This window comes from Orbicella faveolata, unplaced genomic scaffold, assembly GCF_042242905.1.
Source record: "Orbicella faveolata isolate gen_17 unplaced genomic scaffold, um_ofav_v1 contig_34, whole genome shotgun sequence".
NCBI classification, from domain to species: Eukaryota; Metazoa; Cnidaria; class Anthozoa; order Scleractinia; family Merulinidae; genus Orbicella; species Orbicella faveolata.
In genome coordinates this window covers 28,037,032-28,064,455 of record NW_028301563.1, presented here as the reverse complement: position 1 = coordinate 28,064,455, position 27,424 = coordinate 28,037,032, and the positions used below count along the sequence as shown (strand labels likewise).

The window sequence follows — 27,424 nt, the reverse complement described above, 5'->3', positions numbered from 1 at the left end:
TGACGTCACATCATGGTATTTCGCACTTACAACTCGACTCATTCCCCTAACTATTTTTAAGGACCAAATAGTCAAGTTTGTGAAATTGTAAAATCGTCAATTTCCACTCAGAAAGTCTCAAACTTTCGAATAGTTTATTTCAAACGATAAATTTTGTTAATTCTTAAAAAAATGTTTTTTATGTACTCCAATCAAACCCTAGGTCCTAATCTGGGTATTTCCCGTACACATTAATTACTGGCTAGTTAAATTTCCTTTCAACCTCCTCAACCCCTGCTCCAGTTGAGGGGTAAACCGCACTGGAACCACCGAGAACCGCCCCTTCCCCTTCCCTCTACTAATGTAGATCAGGCTCTGTATCCACACTCACCTTACTGAAGGTTCGCCCATTGAACGGCCTACAAGAGTGTTTAATGTATGTAAATTCGAGTGGTGTCCGCTAGTAGGCAAAATTGTAAACGGCCTTTACGCTTTAATCCTCCATCACTTTGGTAATTAATATTTTTGATTCCACCACTACTGGACACTTTTTGGCCTTCTTCTTAGAAATTAAGGAAGACTCGATAGAGTCAGCTGTGACGTCATAATCTTATCTATAACGAACTAAGTGTACTCTAAAACCAATTTTTGGCTTTGCAAATGAGCTCAAATGGAAAGAAGCTATCTGAAAGGGTTGACAAGATTAACCGTCCACACCAATTTGAGCCGAGCCTACAATATACCTTTCGTATGACAAGGGTTAAAATAATCAAAATAATATAAAGAATGTCAGGCATGAAGTCACTCGTTTGCCACCTAGCAAGTTTACGCCAAATCTTTTTCGATATTAGACCTAACGAGCTAATTAAGATTTCATAGTTCTGCAAGCCCTTCATCATTTTGGAGTCAACTTCAGCTATCGGGATGCCCTCTGTGTGCAAAGTCGAATAACAATGAAGCAGAAATGAACCAATGACGTCACAAACAATTTTTTAATATTTTTAATATTATTCACAAATAAGGACTGCTTTAACAGGCTTATGAAGACTTTAGTGTGATTCCTTTGATGAAGTATCAGTATTTTTTTTGTTCCGAAATAGACTTCAAATCTACGGTGACTCTAAAAAATAGCTTACATTATATAACTAGCAACAAGTACATACGTTTTGCTAACCAAAGTTTAGTTATATTTCCCCCGTGCCCTCTAACCCACTATGTAGACTAAACAAACTTTGGAGAATCAGATACGTGTTGTGAAGGTTGACTAACAATACTCACCTGGCAGATATCGAGTGTCAGTGAAGCGCGCAGAAATACCCGGATTTAAGTGTTGGTGATACAGCAGTGCGCTATACTCATTTCTTTCCATCGGCGATTTATCGAATGTGCGCTAACCATGCTCAGGGAAGTGGACCCGTCAAAGTATCATCGAGTTGGATATTTTCTTCCTTTCATCAGGCCATCGTTTTTGTCAGTCATTCTAGTGTTTGTTTGTGGAATTCTCTTCATGAAAAATGAAGAAACAAATGATCGCTTGTTCGCATTGGAACGACAGATGGTGGTTTTGATAGAGGAATGTTACGTTACGAGGTTGAATGCAAGACGGGAAGATATTCCGACAACGGTATACAAAGGTGACAGCGAAAGAAGTAGGCCAATATCATCTTCGACAGAAAGCCTTTCCTCGTCTTCATCAGGTCCGTTGAATTTGGTATTGAATTTGCGACTGATTTAGACTTTGACCCCAGTAGACAGTATTAATTTATCACTTCGCTGTATTAGTCCATTTCAACTAGCCCGAACTCATTCAAAAAGGGGCGAATATGTGTGAGAAACAAGTAAATGAAATGAAATGAAATTCAGGGGCAAAACAGTCCTTTCCAACCTTTCATGATGGGACAATGTATTTTAATTTTTCTTGTGAAAATCTTAAATCAAACTTTTAGCAGATTCCCTCTACATGCGATAGTGTAAGAAGGTCGACTGGGCTTTTACATCATTTGTCAAAAAGGTAACTACGTACTTAATTGTTGGCATTCGTTCAGTCTCCTACTAGCCTTAGAGCAACAAGTTCGCTTGCAGTAGGTTCTACTCAGTCCGAGAATACATGCTTACTAAATGTATTACTAGTTTATCTCGTCGAGCTTTCTCAGAGGTCAAGGGTAGCCCACACGTACTTTTTTCTTAGACCTCCTCGAAATCTAAAGCTCTGGTTTCATTCCTTTGTAACTACCTCCCTGATGTGTTTGCTGGATAACCGTTATTTCCTTGTGAAACTATGTTCTGCTTTAGAATCTAAACACATCTACAACTTCATCATTCAATATGTGTGATAAGTTTGTTATCAGAAGCAGTTAGCTATTTAGTCTCTTCAGAGGGCCTGGTTTGGCGATTTCTTAGCTGGTAGTTAAATCAGCCAAGAGTAAAATTTGCAGATCTCAGGTGTCACCCATCAGTTAAGGAAAATCCGCTTGATTTCTTAGCTGGCAACAGCACCCATTTCAGATACTCTTGACAATCATGCAAGCAGTTCCAAGCACACTGAGTGAGTCTTTTCAGCATTTACGAAGTTTTGAGACCTCCCGGGTGAACTCCAATATAAAGGGGACGGAGGTGCTTGTCGTATAATATAATGTGATATGATTTTTCCAAGCCACCCCCCAGGGGATTTTAGAGGTTAAAAAGCGGTTTTGGTACCTCTTAGGGTGTTAAGCCTCAAGAGAGCCTCAGCGGGAGCTTCCGCGGAACCAAATATCACCGGAGATAATGTGTTGTGTTATAATTGGTACCTCTTAGGGATCAAAAAATTTCAAGTCACGCCTACAAAGCAAGATCTTGGTACCTGTTAGGGTTTTTTTTGTTTTTTTCAAAATTTCCGCCGACCACCCCCGTCCCTTTTATATGGGAGTCCCCCCGGGTTGAGTCCCAGCAAAACTGACAAGCTGCCATCAAGATGTTGATGGCAACGTGAATGATCCTGTCACTCGAAACAGATGCTATGAAAAGCTCCCAGTCTAGAAAGCCGGCAAGCCTATGATATCACATATATAGTGCCTATGATATCACACAGTGCTCTCCTGGGCTATAGAAAGCGCGATTAGGTTAGCCTAGGGTTAAGCCTAAATTTTAATTTCACTTTTATGCACTTAAATAAAGGTTTTACTTATTTACTTACTTACTAACTTGATAAACTTGTAATCCTGGATTAGCGTTAACTGGTTTTAAGTTGATAGCAGAGAGGGCCAGGGTCATTAATTGGTCGCGAGGGAATATTTTACCCAATTTGTTAGCAGTCAGAAATGGTGTCACACGGAAGGGTGGGGTACTCCCTTATATGGGCTATATAGGTATGTGCGACCCAAAGGGTATGGTTTTTCAGCCGTTTTGGTCTTGAATAGGGTATCGATTTTGGCCATTTTGGTCATAAATAGGGTATGGTTTTTTGCACTCTAGTCTTGAACTGGATATGTTTTTCTAAAAGAAGCTAATTTTTCATCATTATTGATAAGACCATCAACAAAAGCCCTTCACAATGTCTTTAACATCGGTCTGAACTAGATAACTGATTATAAGGCAGGTCTGAGACAGGGTATCGTATTTTTGGTCAGGTCATTAATAGGGTAGGGAAAATCGTAGATTTTGGTCATAAATAGGGTAAGGGCTTTGGTAGGCGGGCCGCACTCCCCTACCCAATTTTTCTAGGAGTACTTCACCTCGGGAAAGGGGGGGGGGGGTCATGACACAGTCTGTTAGTTTACGAAATAAAAATGTTATCTGCCAAGTTAAAATGTCGAGACACCACTCGTTAGTTAGAATTTCGACTTGTTTGACGGATAAGTGAGAATGATTTAGCCACCTGATGGTTCTCGGCTACCTATGCCATCTTAGCCCTTCACCGAAATAAAATAAAGGCTATTCATTCATTCATTCATTCATTTATTCACCGACTCGTCACAGAGTAAATGCAAGGTTTCATGCTGTTAAAATAGGTTTCAGTTGGTTTGCAAACGGAACATGTGAGTATAAAATATTTATCGATTTTTTTTTCACTTGTCAGATGCTGTTGAAGAGCTTTCTAGCAGTCTTGATCACAGATCCCGAAGGGATGCCACTGCCAATGCGACAAGAGGGGGATTTTCAACCGAAGACATACGCCGTGAGATTTCTTTTCAATTGGGGAGATTCATTCCGAATGAATACTGCAGATCGAACGCTAGGGTATGTCCTGCTGGTCCCCCTGGACGTCCTGGTCCTAGAGGTTCCAAAGGGTCTCGTGGCAGGAGGGGGCCAAAGGGGACAAGAGGGAAGACTGGGACTCAAGGTATCATGGGACCTCCTGGTAAATACGGAAAACCAGGAATGACCGGACCTACCGGACCGAGGGGAATAAAAGGAGAAATGGGCTCGCAAGGACCCCATGGTGCCACCGGAATATCCGGAGAACGAGGAGAACAGGGAGAAACAGGACCTCCGGGACGAAGAGGAGAAAAGGGGGATAGAGGCAGTCCTGGACCGACGGGTGTGCCGGGACCCCCTGGGATACCCGGAAAATCAATATCTGCGCCGCAAACCGTTTTACTGCCAGGTGAGAACACAGTCGACGAAGAACAAAACACGACTTTCAATTGCACAGTCAGTGGAAATCCTACGCCAAGGATTGAATGGAAATTTGAAAATGAGATACTTTCGCCGGGATTAAAGTACTCCATTGAAGAAGGAATACTGACTATTAAACAGCTGAATTTCAGTGATGCTGGGTTGTACTCATGCCTGGCTACAAGTGCTCTGGGATCAGCTGAAGCCTTTAGCAACCTGACTGTTCGAGGTAAGATGACTCAAACTACAGATATTTAATGTTTATCCTGAGCTAACCCTGAACAGATGAAGCGATTATCCCAAATAGAATGATGGTTTCCCAAAATGAAGTTATTTGGTCGTCAGGATGCGTTAGATTATACAGCCTAAACGCTGTTTTAGGCCCTCTGGTTTATACTGTCGGGTCGGATATCAAAACAAATTTATAAGCTCAACCAGCTATCTCTGGCATGTCTCCAAAAATTTCTCAGTCCAATACGTCTTTTGAGAGGTAAGACAATGAGGATTTCTAAATAGATTTTCCGAATAGTGATTTGGAAGGCGAGATGAATTAACTGGCCCAAAAGCAAAAACGATTGTCAGCCACATGCAGGCCCAAATTCTTTCACTTTGAATCAAGGGCGGCCTCATTGCAATTGAAAATATCAAATATATTCAAAAATGGTGTGGGCTGTTCGTATGAAAACTAAATCCAATGATCATGAAGTTTTGTTTTCGATTTAGCGGCACCTATCTTCACCAAGAAACCTCCAGCACTAGTCATGCCTTTCGAAAGCACGGACTTCACTGAAACTTGCCAAGCAGAAGGTTTCCCAACTCCATTTGCAAACTGGAGTCGACTTCTTCAGCCGTTTCCTTTGGCCAGGACTGAAGTAAGGGATGGAAACCTCAAAATAACAAACATGAGTGCCACCGACAGTGGATTGTACGAGTGTGTTGTGATGAACTCTATGGGTTTAAAGAAGACCAGGATGAACCTGGTGGTGCAGAAAGGAGGTTAGTATTGTTTACTGAGTGTTTTAAGTCAGGCGAAATCAAAACAAATTGCGTTTCATGTGCATGCTAACTTGCTACCTTCGTCATTTCAAATTAATTTTACTCACTTTCCTCTCTACTCTTTTCCTCGTGCTCTATCAGTTCTCGGTTTTCTGGAAAGTATGATAAAGATTGCTACAGGCGCTCCTTTTCTTTCCATGCTCCCAATCTTCTCTCTTCTTGCATCAATCGAAACACCAGCCCCTCTCACCCTTCAACAACGAGCATATTCAAACCATGACACTTGACATCGGTAAAATGAGGGTTCTTCATATTAACAAAAGTATTGATCGTTTTTCATTCTCTGGTCGCCAAAAAACTGTAAACATGTCAATTGTTCACGGCTCGAGTGTCCTAACCCTAATGGTCAACTTTTTTTCTATAGTGGATTGCAGCTGTTGGCGCTCCAGAGACAAGATTCCAAATGTTGGATACAGATACGGGTCGAGAAGTTCCTCGGTTGAAGCCATCGATTTTCAGACCAGCAGTAATATAATCTTACGCGGCTACCGACTGTGGAATGATCGAAGGTTATTTGCTCACTACAACATCACAATTCAGCTGTACGAAGGAAATACTTCCATTGCCAGTAAATCTCTAACCTACAACAACAGATTTTCTAGCAAGGAAACATTTGAGGTGTATTTTTCACGACACATCTATTTACAAGCGGGTGTAAATTATACTGCCGCTGTAAGAATGCTACAGGGTAGCTACGTTGCTAACAACATCGGAATGAATTACAACTTTTGTTCCGGAGTTAATGTTTCTTTCATGAAATCTAGTTTGAAGGTACCAAAACATAGCTCTTATGTTCACCAGATACCGGCTCTTATTTTTCTTGGTTTAAAATGTTGAAGAGCCAAATTACCTGCTTTCGACCTTAGCAGATTAAGCTAAAGTACTCAATACTGCTAATATTTAGTTGACTGTAAGAGGGTAAACAGGCATCCCCCCACCCCTACCCCAGAAGGGAACACTTCTGACTGGTGGTAGTTTTCTTTGAATGACAATCCCACGGATTGTCACTGTTCACCGCGTATACGACGGAAATGCATCACATAACTATATTACCTGAACCGTACAGAAGACTGGCAACAGTACAAGGAGAAACGTCGATTTCTTACTGTTTGCCGAAGATCCCCATCTCTTTTCCGAGAACTTTTTAAAAAATTCTCCAAATATTTTATAAAGATCATTTTCAGTCTGTACATTTCCAAAGTTTTTCTAAGACTTCTCAAATTTACCAATCCTGAACACATTTTTATGTTTATTTTGGATTCAGACCACTGATGTATATCAAAACGAACGCCGCCGGGAAACTTAACTGGAATAGGGCCCGTGGTACACTGCCCGATATGCAACGGCTTTCCAGCGTTCTGACTGGCTACTTACCTCAAAAGATCAAATAATTAGTTTAGTTTTCAGATGTGAATATCAAGGCCTGCAAAATATAGGTGAATCATGGAAAGCAACTTACGCACGAATTGCTCTCCTCAGTTGACCTATACCAACACCGTGGTCATGAATCACTTTCGAATCAATCTACGATGAAATACAGGGTGCCTTTGTTTGATATCGTCTAGTAATGGGTGTCTCTTATTCAAAAGTAGTAGATCCAAAATTCGGCCATTCAACTATTCGATCTAACATCAAATCACTACAAACGATTTTGGAATTTTGGGATTTTTGGGTGTTTTTTAATTTTCGTTTTGTTTTTCGGTTTTGCTCTGACGACAATGCCTCAAAAGCTCAAAGCATTTGGTGTCCAGCTCTAGTTTCAGGCAGCAAGCATTTGTGCTATTGACATGATAACGTTTGTTGATTAATTCTAGTTTGTTTTAGGGGATAAGGTTACACTTCCTCACTCTCACTTGTAATATATCACTGCCATGACTGAAAGTTTAAAGAAGTTGATTTAATACACGTAATTTCCAATTTAAATTAATTAGAACTTTCCCGTGTAGTAAGTAGCATAACGATTTGAGAAACTTCAACGCGCACTGACATTAGTTATTTGAGGAAACAGGTAGAGAAATAAAAAAAGACCTTCCTTGCAAAGATGACCTTCTTCCTCCTGATTGTAAATGTACCTGATGATCAGTTCCCTCTGTGAAGAGATACATATTTTCAACCATGAATAAATACCAGTTATGTAATGTTTTTGAGCTGTATTCTCGGTATACACACGAGCCTTTAGGCAAGTGTGTATACCAAGAAAATACAAGCGACAAGTGGGATATCCCATGGTATATGACAAGAGAGCGTTGCATAACTACGTTATACCATGCTATAGAAAATACAGTGGCCAACACTATCAATGCGACATACGCGCGACGCACGATGGGAAGGCGACGGCTTTCCTTTACTCTGATTGGCTGTATTTTCTATGGCATGGTATAAATAATAAATATCCTAACCCTCTTATCTTTCCTCTACAAGTCAGTTTTGGATGAGATGTTTTGACAACAACACATACCAACATTCAATGGAGCGTGGTGTCATTATTAAGGACATCCTGTAAGTTCTCCTCTTCTAGTGATGATTTGTTTAGTCATTATCAATATTCTTCTATTCTTTTTACCCGATAGAGTGGAAAGAAATCACGTTTTCAAATGCACTACTTACTATTAAAAACGTAAAAGTTACAGGTAAGTTGCGAGTGAAAGCTTAAAAATCAAAATAACTGGACAGGTTTACCTTTTGAACCTGGTATAAGAGAAGGACTCTCAGTGCTGAAGTACTGACGGCTGACAATATTGGGCTGCTCGTAACCATCAGCTAGGTTCGCGGCGACATGTGGAACAGAGTCAGCAGAAACCAACGGAAATGCACTTGGTTGTATAGCATCATTATTGCTTGTTGCGTCGGCTTCGTTCGATGTGATCTGCCGTTGAATAATAATCAAATCACTTCACAGAAGTTTCGTTGCACAATTAGTTTTCGGTCCGTTTATTACCTCGTTTGGGCAGAATGAAATGGCGTCTCTTCTGTCATATTCGTTGTTCGTTTGCTTGATTCTGCAATATAAAGACTTAATTACACATTTGTTTTTCAGTCAAAACTTAAGAGATTGTAAAAGTAACACGTGCCATGTATAAGTACTCAGAGCAGAAATAATGAGTGTACCAATCGTTACAAATCAATCAGAAATCCAAACACCAAAGTTTACGTTTTGAGTCCAAACTGTCAGTCCGTCAGCAAATTGATATCATGAGTAGAACTAAACGGTAGTTAGATTTGAAGCTTTTGAACAGACTAACAAGACTACCGAACATCAGCGGAATTATTTTGCTGTTTGACAGCTTGGTCGAGATCTCCAAGGTCTACAGGGCTGACCTTAGCTTCTGTGTCAAAAAAAAAAAATTAGAATAATAAATAGTACAGGTGTCACCGATCATAGAGCCTGTTCAAGGCGTTCAGTTAATGTATAATTAGTAGTGGAGCAGCCGGAAAAATGGCGGGAAAGAAAAAGACAAACTGAATGGAACTGAAAGTACCAAAAAGGGGAGGACAAAAAGGGGAAAAAGACCAAAAAGGGGGCGGACAAAAAGGAGAGGGGAAAAAGATTTTAAAAGGGAGGGGAGGAGAAGTGGGGAACATAAAGAAAGGTGGATATCGAGTGATTCGCCGTTTTTGCATTGCTCCACGACTAATCGAATACCTGGAACAGTTATCATCCACAGAGCTTATAGTTTTACTCTAGCGTCACTTTCAGAAAACTGTTCTGTTTTATGAATTGAGAATGTCCACCCAAACATTTCGCGCTTGATGAAGGCTTTTATTTATTTCGTCAGTATTTTTGACTACTAACGTGAATACTCTTTTCTTTGTCACTTGTAGTTTCAATTTCTTATAATGGCCGTCAAGTTCTTCTATCATTAATTTAAATTAGTGCAGCAACTTAAGTTATCTGTTTTGTTTAACCTTGTGCATGAGATATGTTAATATTGGTTACCTTTCCAGCTTCTCCACCAGTTCCTCCTCAGATATTTCTAGCTTTCCTTTCGCCTCCTGATTCACTTCCTCAAAAACCGTCCTAAAATTTAAGTATAGCGTCTATTTTCATTTGTAAAGTTACAAAATCATTTTCACTGCCTCTTTTGCTGTAAAACATTAATGCAACTTTGTGACGAGTATTACATCACAACAAATGCCTATACTTTCAGCTGTTGAATGGCCAGTTCCCTCTAAGAGACGTATCTATAGCTAATCATGATAGTTGCATTCATGGAAGCAAACATCCTATGCAAGATGATGAATACAACTACCATGATTCCCTGCAGGCACGTCTCATAGAGAAAATTGTCCATTACATTGCACACACAGTATACAAAAAACAAACAAACGAACAAGCAAAACAAAGCAAAATGAATGAGCACATTAAAGATCAGTCCTGCAGTAACTGTATCAAGCAACGTTAAGAAAAAGTCACATTTTCCAGACTGAAAGGTGTATACGTAAAAGAGGAAGAGTGAAAGTGAGCTAGGTACTTACAAAGCCGTTTGCAGTTCTTTCGCAGTCACATCAAACTCCAGTTTGCGGTTAAGTTCATCTGAAAGAGGAAGTAGTTTTATGCGGAAGATATCTCAAATTGCTGGTTTTAGGAATACAAGTGACCTTATTGTAGTGAAATGATACTTCCACCGGTTAAACTATAAATGATGATCCATTTTGTGCTGTGGTCGTGGATTATATATGCTGTCGATGGTAACTCCGCCAGTGCTCCCGGTCCGGTGTCCCGCATGCTGGCCATAATGCCTACGTATCTCAAATTATTCATGAACTTATAGCTAAAATAATTTCAGCAAAATAGTTATCGTTTAACTGTAAACTAAAAGTAATTAAAGAAGAGATAGTTACAAAATAAATTAATGTGCCTCTGGTAGAAGTTCCATACAAACCTTTTGCATTTTTGGTTTCCATCTCTAACTGATGAAACTTGGCACTCAGTTCCTTCAAAGCGATGTCCTCTTTAGAAACTGAAAACGTTAGTGTAGTCTGTTATTGTGATGGATAATTTTCCTCATCCTACATTTTGACTGTTTACCGGATGGAGTTTTTCGGTGATATTTCAAATAACTCTTGCTTATTAATAAGAATAAAAAGGAGAGTATACAGGAGAATATTGCGGCCAGAGTGATGAAAGACGAATTCAGTGGAATTTCCAGCCCCTGAACTTGAAATTACGAGAAGTCTGAAGTCTCTAAAACAAAGTGTCTTATAGATACAGAGTTAGAACGCGACGCTCGTTGTAATTGGGTCTTAAATGACTGAGGAATATTTCTACTTTACTCGATTCTTTTAAACTGAGAGACAGATTTGCTACTCTTACGTAACATTAAGTACTAACCTTCAGATTTTGTTTCGTCAGCCTGCTTACTCCACTCTTCCATTTCCTTCTTTACATTTTCCTCCGTCTGTGCACAATACAAAAGATCACACTTACCAGTTTTCTCATTTCATTTCCAAGGTGAGCACCGAGAACGCTCTAAGTTTGCAGGATAAGATATAAACCACTCTGAATTCTATCCTAAACACTCTTCAAACTAGAACGTAATACCGGTATTTTGCCCTATAATCACACTGCGTTCCAAATGTTAACCTCTAAATCTGGTATCTGCAATATAGAACATCATAATCTGGAAAGAGGTAGGTCCCGCTGCTTAGCGCTGACTTAACGAATTGTGGCCAGTGGGAAGGATATCGCTCAGCTGAGGTAGGCGACAAACTAGACTACCGTGGAGAATGTTAATTTTAATATCCACAGGAGATCATAGCAGAATTATACCGCAGCCTCGACTAATCATGGTGAGACTGCGCCAACACCACACTGTCGCAACCCCCACGAGATTTTTTTTCAACTTGCAATTTGACAACTTACATAATAGTTTCTTGCATTCCTAAAGTTGTTTGTAAGTTCTGCCAGCTTGTTTTGAAAGACCTGCCTGTGTTGGATGAGGATCACAGAACGCACTTATCATACAGAGCTTTTAATAAGAGTTTCATTTCACCAGTAACTATTTTAGCTTTCGCACAAGTTTCATGGATGATTTAAAAGGCATAGTATGGTAACAGAACACGAGGTAATTATAAACCTCGGTCCTAAAGATCTCTCTTCTTCAGAGCCCCCTAAAGCGAGAGAGGGGGAGGAGGGTGAGAGATCCTGACAGCGAGAACGGATAAAAGGGCCCATTTTTAGGAAATTAATACGAGAAGTACTAAAGGTCTCCGTCCTTGATATATAAGAAACCACAATAATTAAAGCTGAGGATCCTGTGCAATTCGATTAACCTTGGATAAATTATAGTTCAACTTACATTTCTTCTTCTTCTTTTCTCATTTCTTCATCAATTTGCTTGCGGAGTTCTGTGATTCTTGCACCTTTTCCGTCATTCAGCTCTTTTAGCCTGATTAAAATTAATTGAAGATGAACATAGCTCAGCTGCAGTACTTCTTTTTTCATTTTTTTTTACGCAACAATTTTAACGAAGCACAAGCGTGGTCAGAAATTACTGAGTCCTTGATATCTGTTATCCGTATATATAACAGCTCCTGAGATACAGGCATTCATAATAGTTTGCCATAACTGAAAATGCGCCCTTCAAAACTCGCTGATGTTTTGGCTGCACAACCCAGTACGTTTTATCTCCCAGTAAAAATGCCATTCCGTTGACAGTTAGTTGAACAATAGAAGAGGTAGCCTGTTCAATCTTACCGAATATCGTCTGATTTCAACCATCTCTCTCTCCGGCGTCGGCCTCGAGGATAATTAAAGAAATTGCTTTGCTATCCAATTTTAATGATATAAAAAAATCGATTCGGTGCATTTTTACAGTGCCAAATCACATGGCACATTACAACAAGATGTGATACAAGTAATTCAGTACCCTAAAGGTTCAAATGATTATACTGGCAGCGGGAAATTCAAAATACTTAATAGGAAGTCTTTTTTTGTGTAGGGTATCTTAGCTCTATACTTAATTAGTCGCCGATCACGAATTAAACTTCAGTCTTAGAAGTGATTTCGTCATTAAAAGCTGTTTTTTTTTTTATTAAGTTACACGATTGATTGTATCGTTGAGTTGCCTAACACTTATCAAAATAACTTGCATACCATGCAATATTTAAAACATTACCTGCTAGCTTGTAGCTGTGTCTGCAATACTTTCTGCTTTGCAGCATTCACAGTTTCTGAAACAAGAAATCAAGTCTCTCGTCAATTGTCATCAATTACTTATTAACACTGACTTCAGTTTAAACAGTAAGAATAATTAGTATCACCCAACTAGTGGACTAATGCAAATCCTGCATTTTAATTGGCTATGCTACTAGAGGACAATTAGTAATAGTCCTCGAGTAGCGAAATTGGCGCAATCGAGCGTCACACTGTCTTTCGTTTTATTCCCAAATAAATACTTCTTCAACTTGCATTTGCTAACTTTATTATTGCCTTTTCTGTCCGACTAGTTGGGTGATACTAAAACAATTAGACCCTTCGCTCTCAAGGGCAATAGCCCATCCGGCTTCGCCTCATGGGCTATTGACCCGTTAATTATCATATGGCTTGTTCTTGTTAGTTATTATATGGGCTATTGTTAATTATCACATGGCTTGTTCTTTTAGCCGATATAACGTGCGCTCTGATTGGCTAATTGTAGGGCATTATTCTCCCGTAATGCCCACGGGCATTAAATTGCCGTATTGACCTCGCTATCGCTCGGCCAATACGGCAAGGTCTCGGTCTGAGATTTACCTGTTTTCCCGTAAAGACCTTACTCACGGTTAATAATTAGTTAGTGATCAATGGTACGTAACCTCTTTTTCTTAAATCCTAATACAATTGAATTCTGCAGACGCCATGATTGACTAAAATGTTTTGTTATATCAGAGCGTAATACATGGTCTAGGCCTCCTTATTTGTTGGCTTGTCAGTTGCAACTGAATATTTTAATCAAATGGAAAGTTCTAAAATGTGGAACTAAAAAAAGAGAAACTCCTGTCACTTACTTTCTTGAACGTTATTTTTTTTATTAATATTGTTAAGATTGTTACTTAAGACTTTTCCAACCTAATCAATAAATATAGGCGCTGCCGGTCGGTTTTTTAATTACTCGCAAGACCGATTGCCTGACCCAGCCACTTAGATTTCAAATCATCAGATAATGTTTGATTGTCAGTAGGCATAGATTGGTACGACCGTGGGGACATACAGATTTTTAAAAAAAGCTTAGAAGTTAATGAAGAGCGTATATGCTAGATATAATAGCACGAACTGCATTGAAGAGTGAGCCAATTTTTTAATTATCTGATGTCAGCTCTAATTGTAAAAAAACTAGATTCAATTTAGCCTGCGTTCTACACTGAAAAGCTTTAAAGACTTTAACTTATTGCTCTATCAAATTTAAACTGAAGCCTATAAAGTTTAATTCATCCGATTTAAAATCACTAGCTTTTCGAGAAAGTAAATTTCAAAACATTAGTCTGGCACTTACCCAACATTTTACAATTTTTTTCGCTGTACTGATAGTATTTTGTTTGACCTAAAGAGGAAAAGCAAATGAACACGCAAGTTAAGTTTAAGCTTAAATTAGGTAAGCTTATGCCTGGAGAAAATTTTAAAACAAAATGGGGCAAATGCATGTGGAAAATTAATGAGCTTACTTACAGGCGTCGAGTTTGATTTCCAAACTTCTACAGCGAGCTTTCTCTTCATGGCAATGCTGTTCTAGGCGTTCTTTTTCTACAACAATAAATTCAAAAAAAGGTTACGTTAACACCAGATCTAGGCGAGATATAAAAACGACAAAAAATGTAAAGTGGTAGCCTCACTCTTACAAACCTTGTTGCAGTTCACGAAGAGAGTTGAAAATAACATCTACTCTAAAGGTTGGAGAACTGGAACTCGTTTGGTTACTTGTGTTTGCCATGACCTCTCGTCTTGGGAGTACTTTTTGGACGAGAAGAATAAATTCGATAGTTATGACCTGGTCTAAATTATAATTTTCTTGTTTTCTTTTTCTTCAAAGTAATAACAGACTTTGAAGATTTTAGAGGCGAAGTCCAGCAAAGTCTCCGACGCGGGCCGCGCGCTTTTCCCGCCAAATTTCTGGTGAATACGCGATCACCCAAATCAGCGGAAAAGTGAGTTCGCGTACTTTGTGGTCAGCTGTTATTGCACCGAATGTATTTTTCCTGAACGATTCCTGAACCACGTTTTTGGCGATATTAGAGTATTGCTAGCGATTTATCACCAATATTTATGCTCGCTTGTTTAAACCATGGTAAATTCGTCAAATGTGCAACAAATAGGACTTCAACTCGCGGATCAAAACCGGTACGTTTTGAGAACAGCACTTGTGAAAACTTTATATGGGGTGATCAGTTGTCCTCGAGGAAGTCTCGACTTTCGGCTAATTTTAACCTGGATGTTAAGGAGAAGATTACAGGATTACATTCCTTGATACAAGCTTTTTATGGGTGTATTGTCTTCTCCTTTTGTATTTCAGACCATTAACAGACAGATTCCGTGCTTTGTTCACACTGAGAAATCTTGGTGGACATGAAGCTATCGACTGCATTTTTAAGTGTAGGTTCAACATTTTAATTGCTGTTAAACTTATGCGTGACCTACATTGTGCGGAACAGTAACTGACATCCTGAGGTTCGAACATTTACAGTCCCTGAAATGTTGTAAAATATTTAGTTAATTTCTAATTAATATTTATTTTTCTCTGTCTATGTAGGTTTTGATGACCCCTCAGCTTTATTAAAACATGAGTTGGCGTACTGTCTGGGACAAATGCAGGTATCCAGGTTGCATTCCTGACACAATTCAGTACATATTGTTTTAAATTTACATGTTTTTATTTATAATGCATGGCCAGAACATTGCCAACGTGTCATCATCATGAAAGTATCATCTAAACTTTACTCCCCCCTTTGTAACCATGCCATGATACTCAAGTGTAATTAGATTTAATACAATTTATATTCCTCCTGTTTCTCCCGGTTCAGGTTTTGTATACAGTAAGTTTGTGTTTTTTCTAGAAAGATGTACTCACCTGTAACAATTTAAATTATTTCTCCTTTTTTAGGATGAATATGCAATTCCAGGATTAATCAGGTAAATTCTGTTTTTCTTTTCTGTGAACCTGATATTTCTATTATCCATCAATATATATTTTTATTACACTATGTACACTGTATGACTATAAGTATAGGTAATCATACGGTTTCGAGTTCAATTTGGAATTAATTTGCACAAGTGAGTTTTTCAAAAAGCTGAAATTGCACGAGCCGCTTCGGCGAGTGTAATTTCAGCTTTTTGAAAAACTCACAAGTGCAAATTAACTCAAAATTGAACGAGAAAAACCGTATGATTACTTATTAATAATATAAACATGAAAAAATTCGCGTGGAGGAAGTGCCGGAAGATCTTTCTTGGAGCCATTTTTTCTTATTTGAGAAAACTTTTTTCAAAGTTTCAACACAAAATTTTCGTCATCATTTTACCTGATATCATTTTCTTAGAAAAATTCCTATTATCTTTCAGTGAATCATAACCCAGAATTTTGATGTGTAATTTGCACTGGTGTTACACTTTTTGCACTGATGTTACACTTTTTGCACTGGTGTTACACTTGAACTGCACTGCTCTTAGCCAATAAGAATCGAGTAATTTTTTCATGTGTATTATTAGTACTATAATTTGCTTTTCAGTGTACATGCTCAACGTATATGGCATAATTTGGGAAATTTACATGTATTATGGAAAACAATTATAAAAATATATGTATTATTATTTATAAAATATTATAACAAATATTTTACAGGGTTCTACAAGACAAGAATCAAGAACCCATGGTTAGACATGAGGTATGTTATATAAACTATTTATGATTCATTATTAATTTTAACAGCTCTTCCATTTTCAGAAGGATGAATCAGTGTAAGGGTGACTACATACTTGAACCTTGCATCTGCCACCTCTTTTGTTTGTGTTTCTGTTGCACTATGGTAATCCTGGTCTCTGGTCTCTGGTCTATGGATCAGGAAACTTTCATTGATGGGTTACTCCAGAAAAAAACACACACCTTCCCCTTCCGACAGATGGACATGTTTTTAACCTCCCTCCTACCCACATTTCAAACCCATTGTCACATGATATTATTTTATTTAATAATAATATTTTATAAGTCAGATATATTCATGCAATGACAGTAACCCTGCTTGTAAAAAGAATTATTACTATTCATTTATTATATAATAGCAAAAATGAATTAAAATTAAAACTGTTTTCTTGTGTTCATCAGGCTGGTGAGGCACTTGGTGCCATTGGATCTGCTGATGTTCTCAACATCTTGAGAGAGTACGCCAATGACCCACAGATAGAGGTACATTTACCTACATGTACAGTACTATGTTTAGTACAAATGGCGACAGCATATAACAAACTTGATCCTCCCACACCAGTCCTAACTTAGGTAACTCTTGTTATTTGTTCAGGTGGCAGAAACTTGTCAGCTCGCTGTACAGAGAATAGAATGGCTGAAAGAGAAGTGCTCACAAGAAAATGACCACCTAAGGTCAGCTTACAATAGGTTTTTTGTTGCTGTGCACTATTCACAAATAATAATGTGTACATTAAAATGATTGTAATCTTGTTCTTTGTATAGTTCACATGTATATTAAGTCATTAGAGTGTACATTATAAATTATGTAAATAATGTATATATTGACAACATCATTCTACTATTTTTCAGCTCAAACCCCTATAAGTCTGTGGATCCTGCCCCACCCTCCATGGTGCTGGACACTGATACGTTACAGAACACATTGCTTGATGAAACTCGTCCACTTTTTGACAGATATAGGTACGGCGACCATCCAGTTTTTCTTGCACATGTTCATGTGCATTGTACATGTAGTCATAGATAATTTGTGGTTCAAGTATTTTCCATTCATATTTTAGTTACTAGTAACCAATAATTATTCCTGATTATGTTCATGCTTTCATCATCAGGGCAATGTTCTCACTGCGTAACAAGGGAGATAATGAATCAGTACTGGTTCGTTTTATTTGCTTTTATAGTACAGTATGTTATGTGTGCATGTATGTATTTAATGTATTAGTGCCTGTTTTTAAAATCTGATATACAGTCAAGTCAAGCAAATTCTTCTTCAGTCAAAATTATTCAAGCCAGATTATTCAATACCATTCATCACATCTACAATGTAGTTTTAAATAATTATATTTTAAACAACACACTCAGCTATTTTGGCAGTAAGGGTAATAAAAGAATCTGATCATCATTTATAATCTTTTCAAACTGATCATCATTTATAATCTTCTTAGTTTATTCTTTCTTTAAAATTTATTAATTAAAATAACAATTTTAATATGATTATTTTATTTAATTGATTATCCTGCAGGCCTTGGCCAGAGGACTCAAGTGCAGCAGTGCATTATTCAGGCATGAAATTGGTAAGAACATGATAGCAGTTCCAGTATGTGTTTCGCGACTGGAGAGGAATCTTGAGAAAATTTCAGGAAATTATTCAGTGGCAGATCCAGGCCTTGAGCTAAGGGGGGAGGGGGGGGGGGGATTTTTTTTTTTTTTTTTCCGCTTGCCCTGCCGGCTTTTTTCCTTCTGTGACTTTTTTATTTTTTACCCGAAATAAGGGGGGGGGGGGGGGGGGGGAGGGGCCCAGACCCCTCCCCTAGATCCCCCACTGTTATTGACTAGATAAATATTTCTTAGATTGTTGTTGATGAAAAGTGTCCAAATATACATGCACATGTGGCTATGTAATGTTCAATCAATTAATCCACTAATCAATCAATCAATCAATTTGTGTCAATAATTTAGTGAATACTGAATACTTGTTATTTCACTTTGTGACTGTTTATTGCTTTTTAGCTTATGTCCTTGGACAGATGCAACACGAGGCAGCCATTCCTCAGCTAATACAGGTAAATATAAAAAGCACATTTAATTTTAAGGATGAATTTTCAATATTTTGTCCTCATGATAATGATATGGAAGTATGACACATCACTTTTTATAGGGTGGCTATGCTTTATTAACTTCGGTGTTTTCTTAGAAATGATAAACCCTTTGCATAAATGGCACTGATATTTGAATAACAATACTTATACATCTTAAGCCTCATATTCATGTGAAAAATCCTTTGTCTGGAAACATGAATACAAGCTAAGGATGTGCAAAGTATTGTTATTCAAATTCAGGTGCCATTTACATGTATGCAAACAGTCTCTGTGGAAAGTGCAATTATTGCTAAAATTTAAAAGTAATAAATGTAGTATTTAATTATATTTTATTAGTACTTCTAAATATCAGCAATAATTACACTTTCCATAGACCCTTTGCATAAAATAATTAATGGTGCCATTGAAATTTGTGTTTTGTTGTTATTTGTCTGTTTGGTAGAATCTTGAAGATCTGAAGGAAAACCCAATGGTGAGACATGAATGTGCTGAGGCATTAGGTTCAATAGCTAAGGTTTGTACAGCCACTTATGTTGTCAGCTTTTAAAAAGCTTATGGTTCACACTAGAGACATTACAGTTCTTCCCTAAGTGTTTTGTAATTATTTTTTATTGTTCTGATTGTTCTCACTGGTGATCAAGACAAAACATTTTAAGTTTTGCATTGCCTTTCTGGTCCATTAGAGAGTGATTTTACCTTTACCCACGAAATAGTGAACTCGTACACAATATTTGATGCTATCAGTAAGACAAGTTAATTCCATTATCTTCTTTTGTTAGTTTTGGCTATTTTTGACTAGATGCTAGATGTTACAAGGTTCAATTGGGTTGAATAAAATCACTCTTAGTGTGAACATGACATTTAAAACAAATGTACATTTTGATTATCTTAGTTCCTCTAGTTTACACCATTCTACAATCATAAAATAATGTTCTACAACCTACCCTGTGCAAATGTAGCTACTATTAATTACCTTTTTAATTTAATACATGTATGTAATACACTAATAGTGCAATGTTTCTCTTCAGGATCAATGTTTGGCAGCCTTAGAAAAGTATTCAAGGGATCAAGAAAGAGTCGTGAAGGTAAATTGGTGACCAATGGTATTTTTTAACTTTGTTAATAATTTTATAATGGTTTATGGTTGTTCTTCTTGATTCACTAAATAAATGTACATGTACAGGTACAAGTTCAGTGAATAGTAATACAGTCGAACCTCTGATTGCGACCACCTCCCCCACAGCAACCAGTTTTCCAAATTACCAAAAGTTTCCAAGTCAAATCACTGAATTTGGACCCCCCCCCCCCCCCTGTAAACAACCACCTCTCATAAGCAGCTGCGACCACTTTTAGAGCTAACAGTTTGAAATTTTCTTTTGTTTTTAACCTCCTGTAAGCGACCGCTTGACTGATAATAAAGCAAAAATTGCATAATAAGGTATTTTCACATTATCACATTCCTGGGTAGTACAAGAGACAGACATTTTTCAATGGAAAGTACTGGATTTTTTTCTCAAAACTGACCTTTCACATGAATATTACATTCAAAACATGGGATAACACAAGTTCCTGCAGTTACCATATGCTAATGAGGCAATTTTTTTTTACCTATTGTGGTGTAAGCTCTTGTAAGTGACCACCTAGGCTTGACATTCTGGGTGGTCACTTACGGGAGGTTTGACTGTACAGTCAAATTGCCATTAAGCGGGCACCTACAGGTATTTGGCGGTCACCCCCTATTAAGCCGCCAGTCATCGAAGTCCCGAAATTATTGTCAATAAAATACTGTAAATAAAACCCTTATCAAGCAGCCACCTCTATTAAGTGGCCACAGCCACATTTCGGTCGTCCCAATGAGGGTTGATTGTCTCCACCCTTATTAAACGGACACCCAAAATTTAATATCTGTGGTGTGCCTTTTTTTTTGGAAAAGGCAATAACAGATAAGAGTCCGAAATAGAAAGGGATGTAACCATCCTCAGAGACCCAGGGGCAGATAGTGAGGGCTGGGTAAAATCTAAACGGGGGAGTAACATACGTCTATCATGATTGTCTCGATGGTAGAAAATATTCAAAGTACATCAACCCCTATTTTAAAAGCGGCCACATCCCATTTCCCTCAGGGTGGCCACTCAGTAGGGGTTCAACTGTATGAAGAAATTCATTATCATTGATTCATTAATACATGCATTCATGCATCTTTTTCAGGAAAGTTGTGTTGTTGCACTGGACATGTATAATTATGAGCAGAGCAGTGAGTTTCAGTACGCAGATTCATTGGTCAAAATCAACGAAACATAAATCACCAGGAGCAGGTGCAATAAAAATAAGAATTTCAAGAACTCCGGTTGGTAGGATGCTAAGCTGCGGCTCAATTTCTCAGTGCTGCTTTCCACAGGCTACTAAAGATTTAGAGAGACCTGACGAATGCTGAAGAAATTACATTGGCCTCTGCCTAACTGCTTCGATGACTTATCAGCAAACAAAATCCCGTACAGTACTATAGCGTACATAGTAGGCTAGAACTAAGGTCAAAATTAGATTAATGTACCACAAATTGGATTGTTTCATGAACACAGTTTTCAGAAGTGTTGAAAGATGTTGAATGAAAGTCTGATTTGATCAAACTTGCAAGCATCATGTTATTCCAACATACCCCAGCAATGTGGTCAAATAACTCCAAACTTTTTACTCAACAAATTATTACGTAAAGTTCTTTCTTAAAAAGAAAACATAATGTTGAATAGATACAGCCCATTGTTAGCGTTTGTGTCAAATGAAATGAGTACAAAACATCTCAGTATTACTGTGCATGTATTTAGTTTATTAAAGAAACAGTGATTAAACAGAACTGACAACATTTTGTAAACACTTTTATTTTGCTTTCCCACCTGATTCTTATCGATTTTCATCAAATTGCACTTTAAGGACTGTTCAAGTAGCAAAGAAAAAAACAAATCAAAAAATATTTAATACATGTACATGTACACTTACATCACATGTACAACCCTGTCAAAATGTCCCAGCAGTGTGTAATTTTGCCACCTGCAGGAAATTAAAATTTGTACAGTGTATTTTCCACCTACAGTACTTCACACTGGAGTTCACTAATCCTGATCAATAACAAATCCATCTCTGTTTATCAGGGGTTTCATTCACATTTTCAGCAGGAGCACAACTGGTTTTCACAGGTGGACAAAACTATAAGAACTACACTTCTTTGTAAGAAAAACTTTCCGCTATATGGGCAAAAATTGTCCTTACAGCCGGTCAATTTACTTGGTGTCCGGCCCTTGATGAAACCCCTGGTCCATTATTGTCTGCTACTGTTATCCAGCTGCTTGTGCCTACAAAACATTTTGACAGGGCTACATGTATTTAGCTATTGGTGTAGACTATTCGAGTAAATCCTCTTTCAATTTCATTTCTTCTCATTGTTACACTAGCTGACACAACATGTTAATTTTATAGACGTACAGTACATGTATGTGTGCTTTTAAATAATATCACATTAGACATTTTCTCATTTCTCACAAACATACATTGCTGTGCAACAAGGGTGAGCAAAAACAATCAATAAAATACATTATTTACTTCTCAGTTTCCAGCACTGTTAGTAGTTTCTCTAAGACTCTACAATGTGTTTGTTATGATTTTGTGAACAGACAGGAGAACGTTTGAAGCCATTCTGCTAACACACAGCAATGACACAGCATTGAGTAACTTTAAATTGGACATGAACATACAAGTGATGTGGAAAACAGTAGCCTTAGGAGCTTTGAGGACTGTCTACTCTTGCTCCACAATAACATCGCAAACTAACGGTTTGTCCTCAACTTCAACATGTGAATTACTCCACCGTTCCCCCTTCTTTTTTGTTGACGTTTATCCAGCCCCATTTACCCTCTCCCCTTACTAAGGGATGTAGAGACTACTGAATTTAGAGCTTGGTCTTTAGATAAGCTGACAGGAATGTCAAATAGCCTAAATGTGGCATGACACTTCAAGCAACAATTATTGTGAGTTAAGGTTACTGAGGTTGGGCTAGGGAAAAGGAAAGGTTCAACTTGCCTTTAAAGCAAATAACTGACGGTTGGCTATCTGACAAGATGTTACATGTTGATAAACTCCTCAGAAACTATGTTCCCCCGTCCCCCTTATTGGCAATTGACAAAAGACAGTGATTTATGTTAAGTTTAAAGCTGGACATTCAAAAAGCAATCCTTCAGTGAAATAAAAAACAAAATCAATGTATTCTGGCCACCAACAGATTTCAATCGCTTTGATTTCTGACATGCCATTAAAAATAAATTATAAATTTCCCAGAAGGAGCAATGCACAAGATTCAGTCTTTGTCAAGAGTTGTTTCATTGGCTATAATGTACAGGAGCATCAAACTGTGGAACGAAAGAAAACAGCCTTGATTATTATGATGTACTTAAACACATTTTTGCATAATTTAACAACTGAAAAAAATTATAGATATGTAAACAATCTTTATTTAAACATAGTTAAAAACTCGTCAGCTAAAACTACTAATAACTAATAGTAAAAAGATAATAAAATAAAATAAAAAAAGCCGCTTTCCACAAATGCCATGCCTTATACATGTCTTTTGAGTAGGCATTTAAACTGCCCTCAGGGACTCTGCTTCCCTTACGTAAACTAATAAACTATGGCACAGACTGAATCTGCACTTTCCATGACATCCATCTCAAATACTTTGTACTACAAATCTTGGCAAAAAACTGTTAGAAATTGACAACAGGCCACATTAGGTATTAATTAATAGCAATTAGAACACTTGATGTGCACTAAGCTTTTACTCTTTTATGTGAAGCTGTATGTCGCAGTCTCTTTTGCTTAGTTACATGTAGTTGTGCATGACGACTTTTTCTAGCAGTTTATTTACAGTCATACTCAATGGATTGACCAAAAGAGGGACTTCTGGTAGTCTAGTTAACACTGTCATAGCAAACAAGAAATTTAATACAAGTACTTTTATAATATAATCTACCTTTCATGTTGCAAAAATACACTTTTAACTATTCAGAGTAACTTTATCATTTAGTCATACATGTGAATGCGACTATATTATAACAAGAATTTAATTTTTCTTACCATAATAATCTTTATTGTTACTGACCAGCCAGCACTGGTGGAAGGGGTGCCTTGGGGTGTTTACTCTCAAAGTGTTGTTTATATGTTTTGGGGTCTGGCATCTGAGACTGAATTGAAACATACATTTGTTAATTATACAATGTGATTACCCACAGTTAAATTCTAGGTAAGGTTACCATATACCTTCAGGGGTGTCTCGCGTGGAAGCGATGTAGCGCGTGCAGTTTAAGCGGTAAATACCTAAACCCCCATATCAAATTAAAGCTTATTGAGCTGGTTATCAAACTATACCAAGAATTTTGAAATAAAATGAATTGTCAAATTTTTCACGACCACTAAATGCGAGCGCCTGAATCACCTTTCTGAAGCTACAAGTCAAAGTGAATTTTTTTTTTTGGCAATTTCATTTTTTCCTCGGTTTCAGGGCCCAAAGCGCTTCAAAGGCGTGTCTGCGTTTTGCCATATTTAATTGCAGTAAAAAGTTACAGAACATTTTTGAGATAGGATTGAAAAAAAATGTACAGTGATCGTACAAAAATCGCTCTCAAAGAAAAAATATTTCAAAATTAACAATTCGCAGACACCTGTTTGTAGTTTATATGTTAAACTAGCTACTGTCCAAATTTGAGGGCAATTGAACAAATTCCCTTTGAGTTATAACTTTAAAGTGTCTTCTTCAAGCAAAAAAATTTATTCAAGAAAACAACACTAAGAAAAATCTTCTTCAAAAACAAACTCTGCCCACAAACGCCTTCAACTGGGTTCTCAGATAACTGAGCCAATCAGTGCAGGGAAAGTTTACTACCATTAACCTCCTGGTGAAATTTACGGGCAAATCTCCAAAAAACCCTTTTGTTTTGCAATGCACTCAAGGTGCCGAAGGCGGAAGGATAATTTTCTGTAGCTCGGTTTTTCTTGATTATGAAGTTCATCACTTTGGCAAAATGGGGAAGACGAAAAAGGATACAAATGCTAGAGTGGCTGGGCGAAGATAACAAGTAAAAAGAAAGTGCGGCGGAGCAACTGTGCGTGGTCATTTGTGCATGGATAATATTTCAATGGGTCTCAATGAGTCCAATGATTCCTCAATATCGGATTCATCGCAGTCTCTGTCAACATCCCTGTTATTGCTGCCAAGTTCCCAAATTTTTACAGATCCTTTCTTTTCTCTTACCTCGATTTTTTTGTCCACCTTATACGATAGCTATAGCTTCCTCCACGTGGCGAACTTTCCCTTCTTCACTCATTGATGTATTTTCATTCGTTCTTCACTGTTTTCGCTTTTTCGAACTGGTCCATGTTTTTAATGTGGTCTATGTTTACTTATAACTTAATACAATTACACCTGATACCAAAAATGCTTGGTAGTCAGAACAACAATGCGGATCAACTGAGTAGTCAATTTGTGACATCCATATAGGTAATTCCCCTCAAAAATCGTCTCAGTTGATTGCATATGTGCCATAGGGCTGTCAATCACGAGGTAAACCTTGACTTCCAGCAAAAACGTTAAACCGCCATTTCTCCCCCAATATTTAGTCTTTTTCAAAAACATTTTTCAGAAATTAGAGATTATTCTTCGACCACTACTTTGACCCAAAAATCCAAATTTGAAGAAAATTGCCAACCTGAAGGTATACTGTAACCTTAAAGAATAAAACCGCTGTTAATTCATTTCAGGCTACATACCTTACAAACGGTACAAGTAAAGACTAGTGCCTTTTGTGCAGCGGCCTTTTGATCAGGTCCACCTTGAGCTTTTTTAAGTTTCTCCTGCTTTTGTGCATTCTTCTGCTGAGACTGAAATTTTTGGTGACCACGAGCCATTGGGAACTACAGTTTAAGGAAAAAAAAGTCAAGAATAATTTATATTATAAGTTCACTTGATGTTAGAAAGTTTCCTTCTTTCTATTTTGTTTCAAAAATACTTCTTGACCTATATTTAACACTTTACTTTGCATAGATATTAAATATAGGACTTTTTACTCTTTAAATATAACATACTGATTATATATAACGCTTGTGTCAAAATATAAAACTTCTTGCGTATTTTAAAACTTGTTGTTCAATATGTTGATCATTGTGACAAAAAACAGAATTTTCTGCCAAATTTTAACTCCTTGTCGCACAATATAAAATCTGTGCAAAAATATAACACTTTCCCGTACTTGTAGACAATATTATATTAAAATTGTCAGGCTCAATATAATTATGGCAGAATATAAAGTTTTATATTTGGCAATAATTTTACATTTGGAAGTGAGTTTTTACGTTTGTTACTTGAGCCAACAAGGTTAAATTTGGACAGGAAGTCTTACGATTATCTAATTTTGACATGCTCAAGTTTTATACATAACCCAAAATGTTATATTTAAAGAGCAAAAAGTTCTAGTATGTAAGTTGGATGCAGTGGCGTAATGGCTAACTTGTTGGACTCCAGATTAAGTGGTAACCAACCATTCTTTTGGTTAACACTTCAGGTGACTTTGGTCAAGCCATGGTTTGTATTTTGGCAAGACGCAGTCAAGCCAAAGTACCCATGGTGAGACCACACAAGCCTGATGTGCCCCCCAAGCATACCTAAAAGGATATGAATAGGTATTAAACATCAGCCAAGTTAAACTAAATGAGATTGCATCCATATCAGGTCAGTAACTTGATATCGAAGGTCAGGAGATCAATCGAAGACAGAAGACACAACTTCTGATCAGCTAATTGTATGTAATAGGGTACGGTAAAAATGGGTACTGCCAAATTTAATGCTGGGGATAACCCTGCATTGTACAAGCATCCCAGTGGATCCAGGGAGTGGGGGAGGAGTAGAAATACCACTAGTCGCTTCATGCTATGCTGAAGATGAACATCTGCCTGATGGACAACTTTCAAGAGGCCCAAATTTCTTATAAGTGGTACGAATTATTTTCGAAACAAACAACAATTTATAACACGTTCCCTTTCGTCTCTAGGCGCAAACAAACCGGTACTAACATCTGTATAACGTGATTGCTATAAGCTTAGGTACAATGTATAATTTGAACTTTATATGCAAGATTTGCCACCCCAACTTCAAATCAAACTATACCAATCAAACTATGACTCGTGGAATTTTTCAATAATCAGTGCGCAATCAAAGACAGTCAGTAAATCCTGGAATAAATAAAATCGCTATAGATTTTCACTGGTAAAATAAATTCTCCGTTTGAGACTTCACATATATAAGGCAATGAAAACTAAAGATACGAAGAAAGAACCTTGCTCTAATGAATGTCAACTTATACTAACTGTGTTCTACACTGTTTATCAATTAACATATTTGATAACCAGGCAGCAAATTTCGCAGTTCTGCCTCTCTAGAACATGTAAGCTTAAGCTCATAGTTTCAATATAGAATTCTCACAGTACATTCGTTCGTTAGAACGAACGATGAATCGCTGGAAATTCTAGAAGCACGCTTTTAAGACGACCTGTTTCGAAGCTTTTCAACCTCGCTAACACCTTGAAAGTATCTCGATCACATAAATTAGTAAATTTCCATTCTTACTGGTACCTACCTGATAAATACAAACTAGCTTTATCCCGAAAAGAACCTCTACAAACACAACAAACACATGTACAGTATTTCGTATGAAAATTTCCGGGAGATCGTGTTAACGACGTCATCCTGACCATAGATCCTTGCAG

The 27,424-nt window shown here is 37.5% G+C and overlaps 4 protein-coding genes across 4 annotated transcripts; 2 read left to right on the top strand and 2 right to left on the bottom strand.

Annotated features, from left to right (window-relative positions):
* The first annotated feature begins 1,217 nt into the window (after positions 1-1,217).
* On the top strand, positions 1,218-7,671 carry LOC110055106 (uncharacterized). The gene is made up of 4 exons (XM_089270676.1): positions 1,218-1,676; positions 4,037-4,804; positions 5,299-5,571; positions 5,996-7,671. Exons 1-4 carry the CDS (start codon positions 1,376-1,378, stop codon positions 6,466-6,468), a joined length of 1,815 nt encoding a protein of 604 aa, XP_089126802.1. The 5' UTR covers positions 1,218-1,375; the 3' UTR covers positions 6,469-7,671.
* LOC110055127 (uncharacterized) lies at positions 7,598-14,672 on the bottom strand. The gene is made up of 13 exons (XM_020761510.2): positions 14,453-14,672; positions 14,279-14,353; positions 14,106-14,153; positions 12,750-12,804; positions 11,931-12,020; positions 11,495-11,558; positions 10,964-11,030; positions 10,515-10,592; positions 10,108-10,165; positions 9,569-9,649; positions 8,570-8,630; positions 8,311-8,497; positions 7,598-7,720 (listed from the first exon to the last, which is right to left on the bottom strand). Exons 1-13 carry the CDS (start codon positions 14,538-14,540, stop codon positions 7,620-7,622), a joined length of 1,053 nt encoding a protein of 350 aa, XP_020617169.2. The 5' UTR covers positions 14,541-14,672; the 3' UTR covers positions 7,598-7,619.
* A 107-nt stretch (positions 14,673-14,779) lies between these two features.
* Positions 14,780-22,222, top strand: LOC110055126 (deoxyhypusine hydroxylase-like). The gene is made up of 14 exons (XM_020761506.2): positions 14,780-14,947; positions 15,120-15,199; positions 15,357-15,418; positions 15,708-15,736; positions 16,446-16,488; positions 16,926-17,006; positions 17,119-17,198; positions 17,376-17,486; positions 17,636-17,681; positions 18,046-18,097; positions 18,534-18,586; positions 19,065-19,136; positions 19,651-19,707; positions 20,831-22,222. The coding sequence occupies exons 1-14, from the start codon at positions 14,892-14,894 to the stop codon at positions 20,921-20,923; spliced, it is 915 nt and encodes a 304-aa protein (XP_020617165.1). The 5' UTR covers positions 14,780-14,891; the 3' UTR covers positions 20,924-22,222.
* LOC149105601 (transcriptional regulator ZNF706-like) lies at positions 21,479-27,406 on the bottom strand. Its single transcript, XM_089270719.1, has 4 exons — positions 27,295-27,406; positions 25,433-25,576; positions 23,744-23,850; positions 21,479-23,019 (listed from the first exon to the last, which is right to left on the bottom strand). The coding sequence occupies exons 2-3, from the start codon at positions 25,568-25,570 to the stop codon at positions 23,761-23,763; spliced, it is 228 nt and encodes a 75-aa protein (XP_089126845.1). The 5' UTR covers positions 25,571-25,576; positions 27,295-27,406; the 3' UTR covers positions 21,479-23,019; positions 23,744-23,760.
* Between the last annotated feature and the right edge of the window lie 18 nt (positions 27,407-27,424).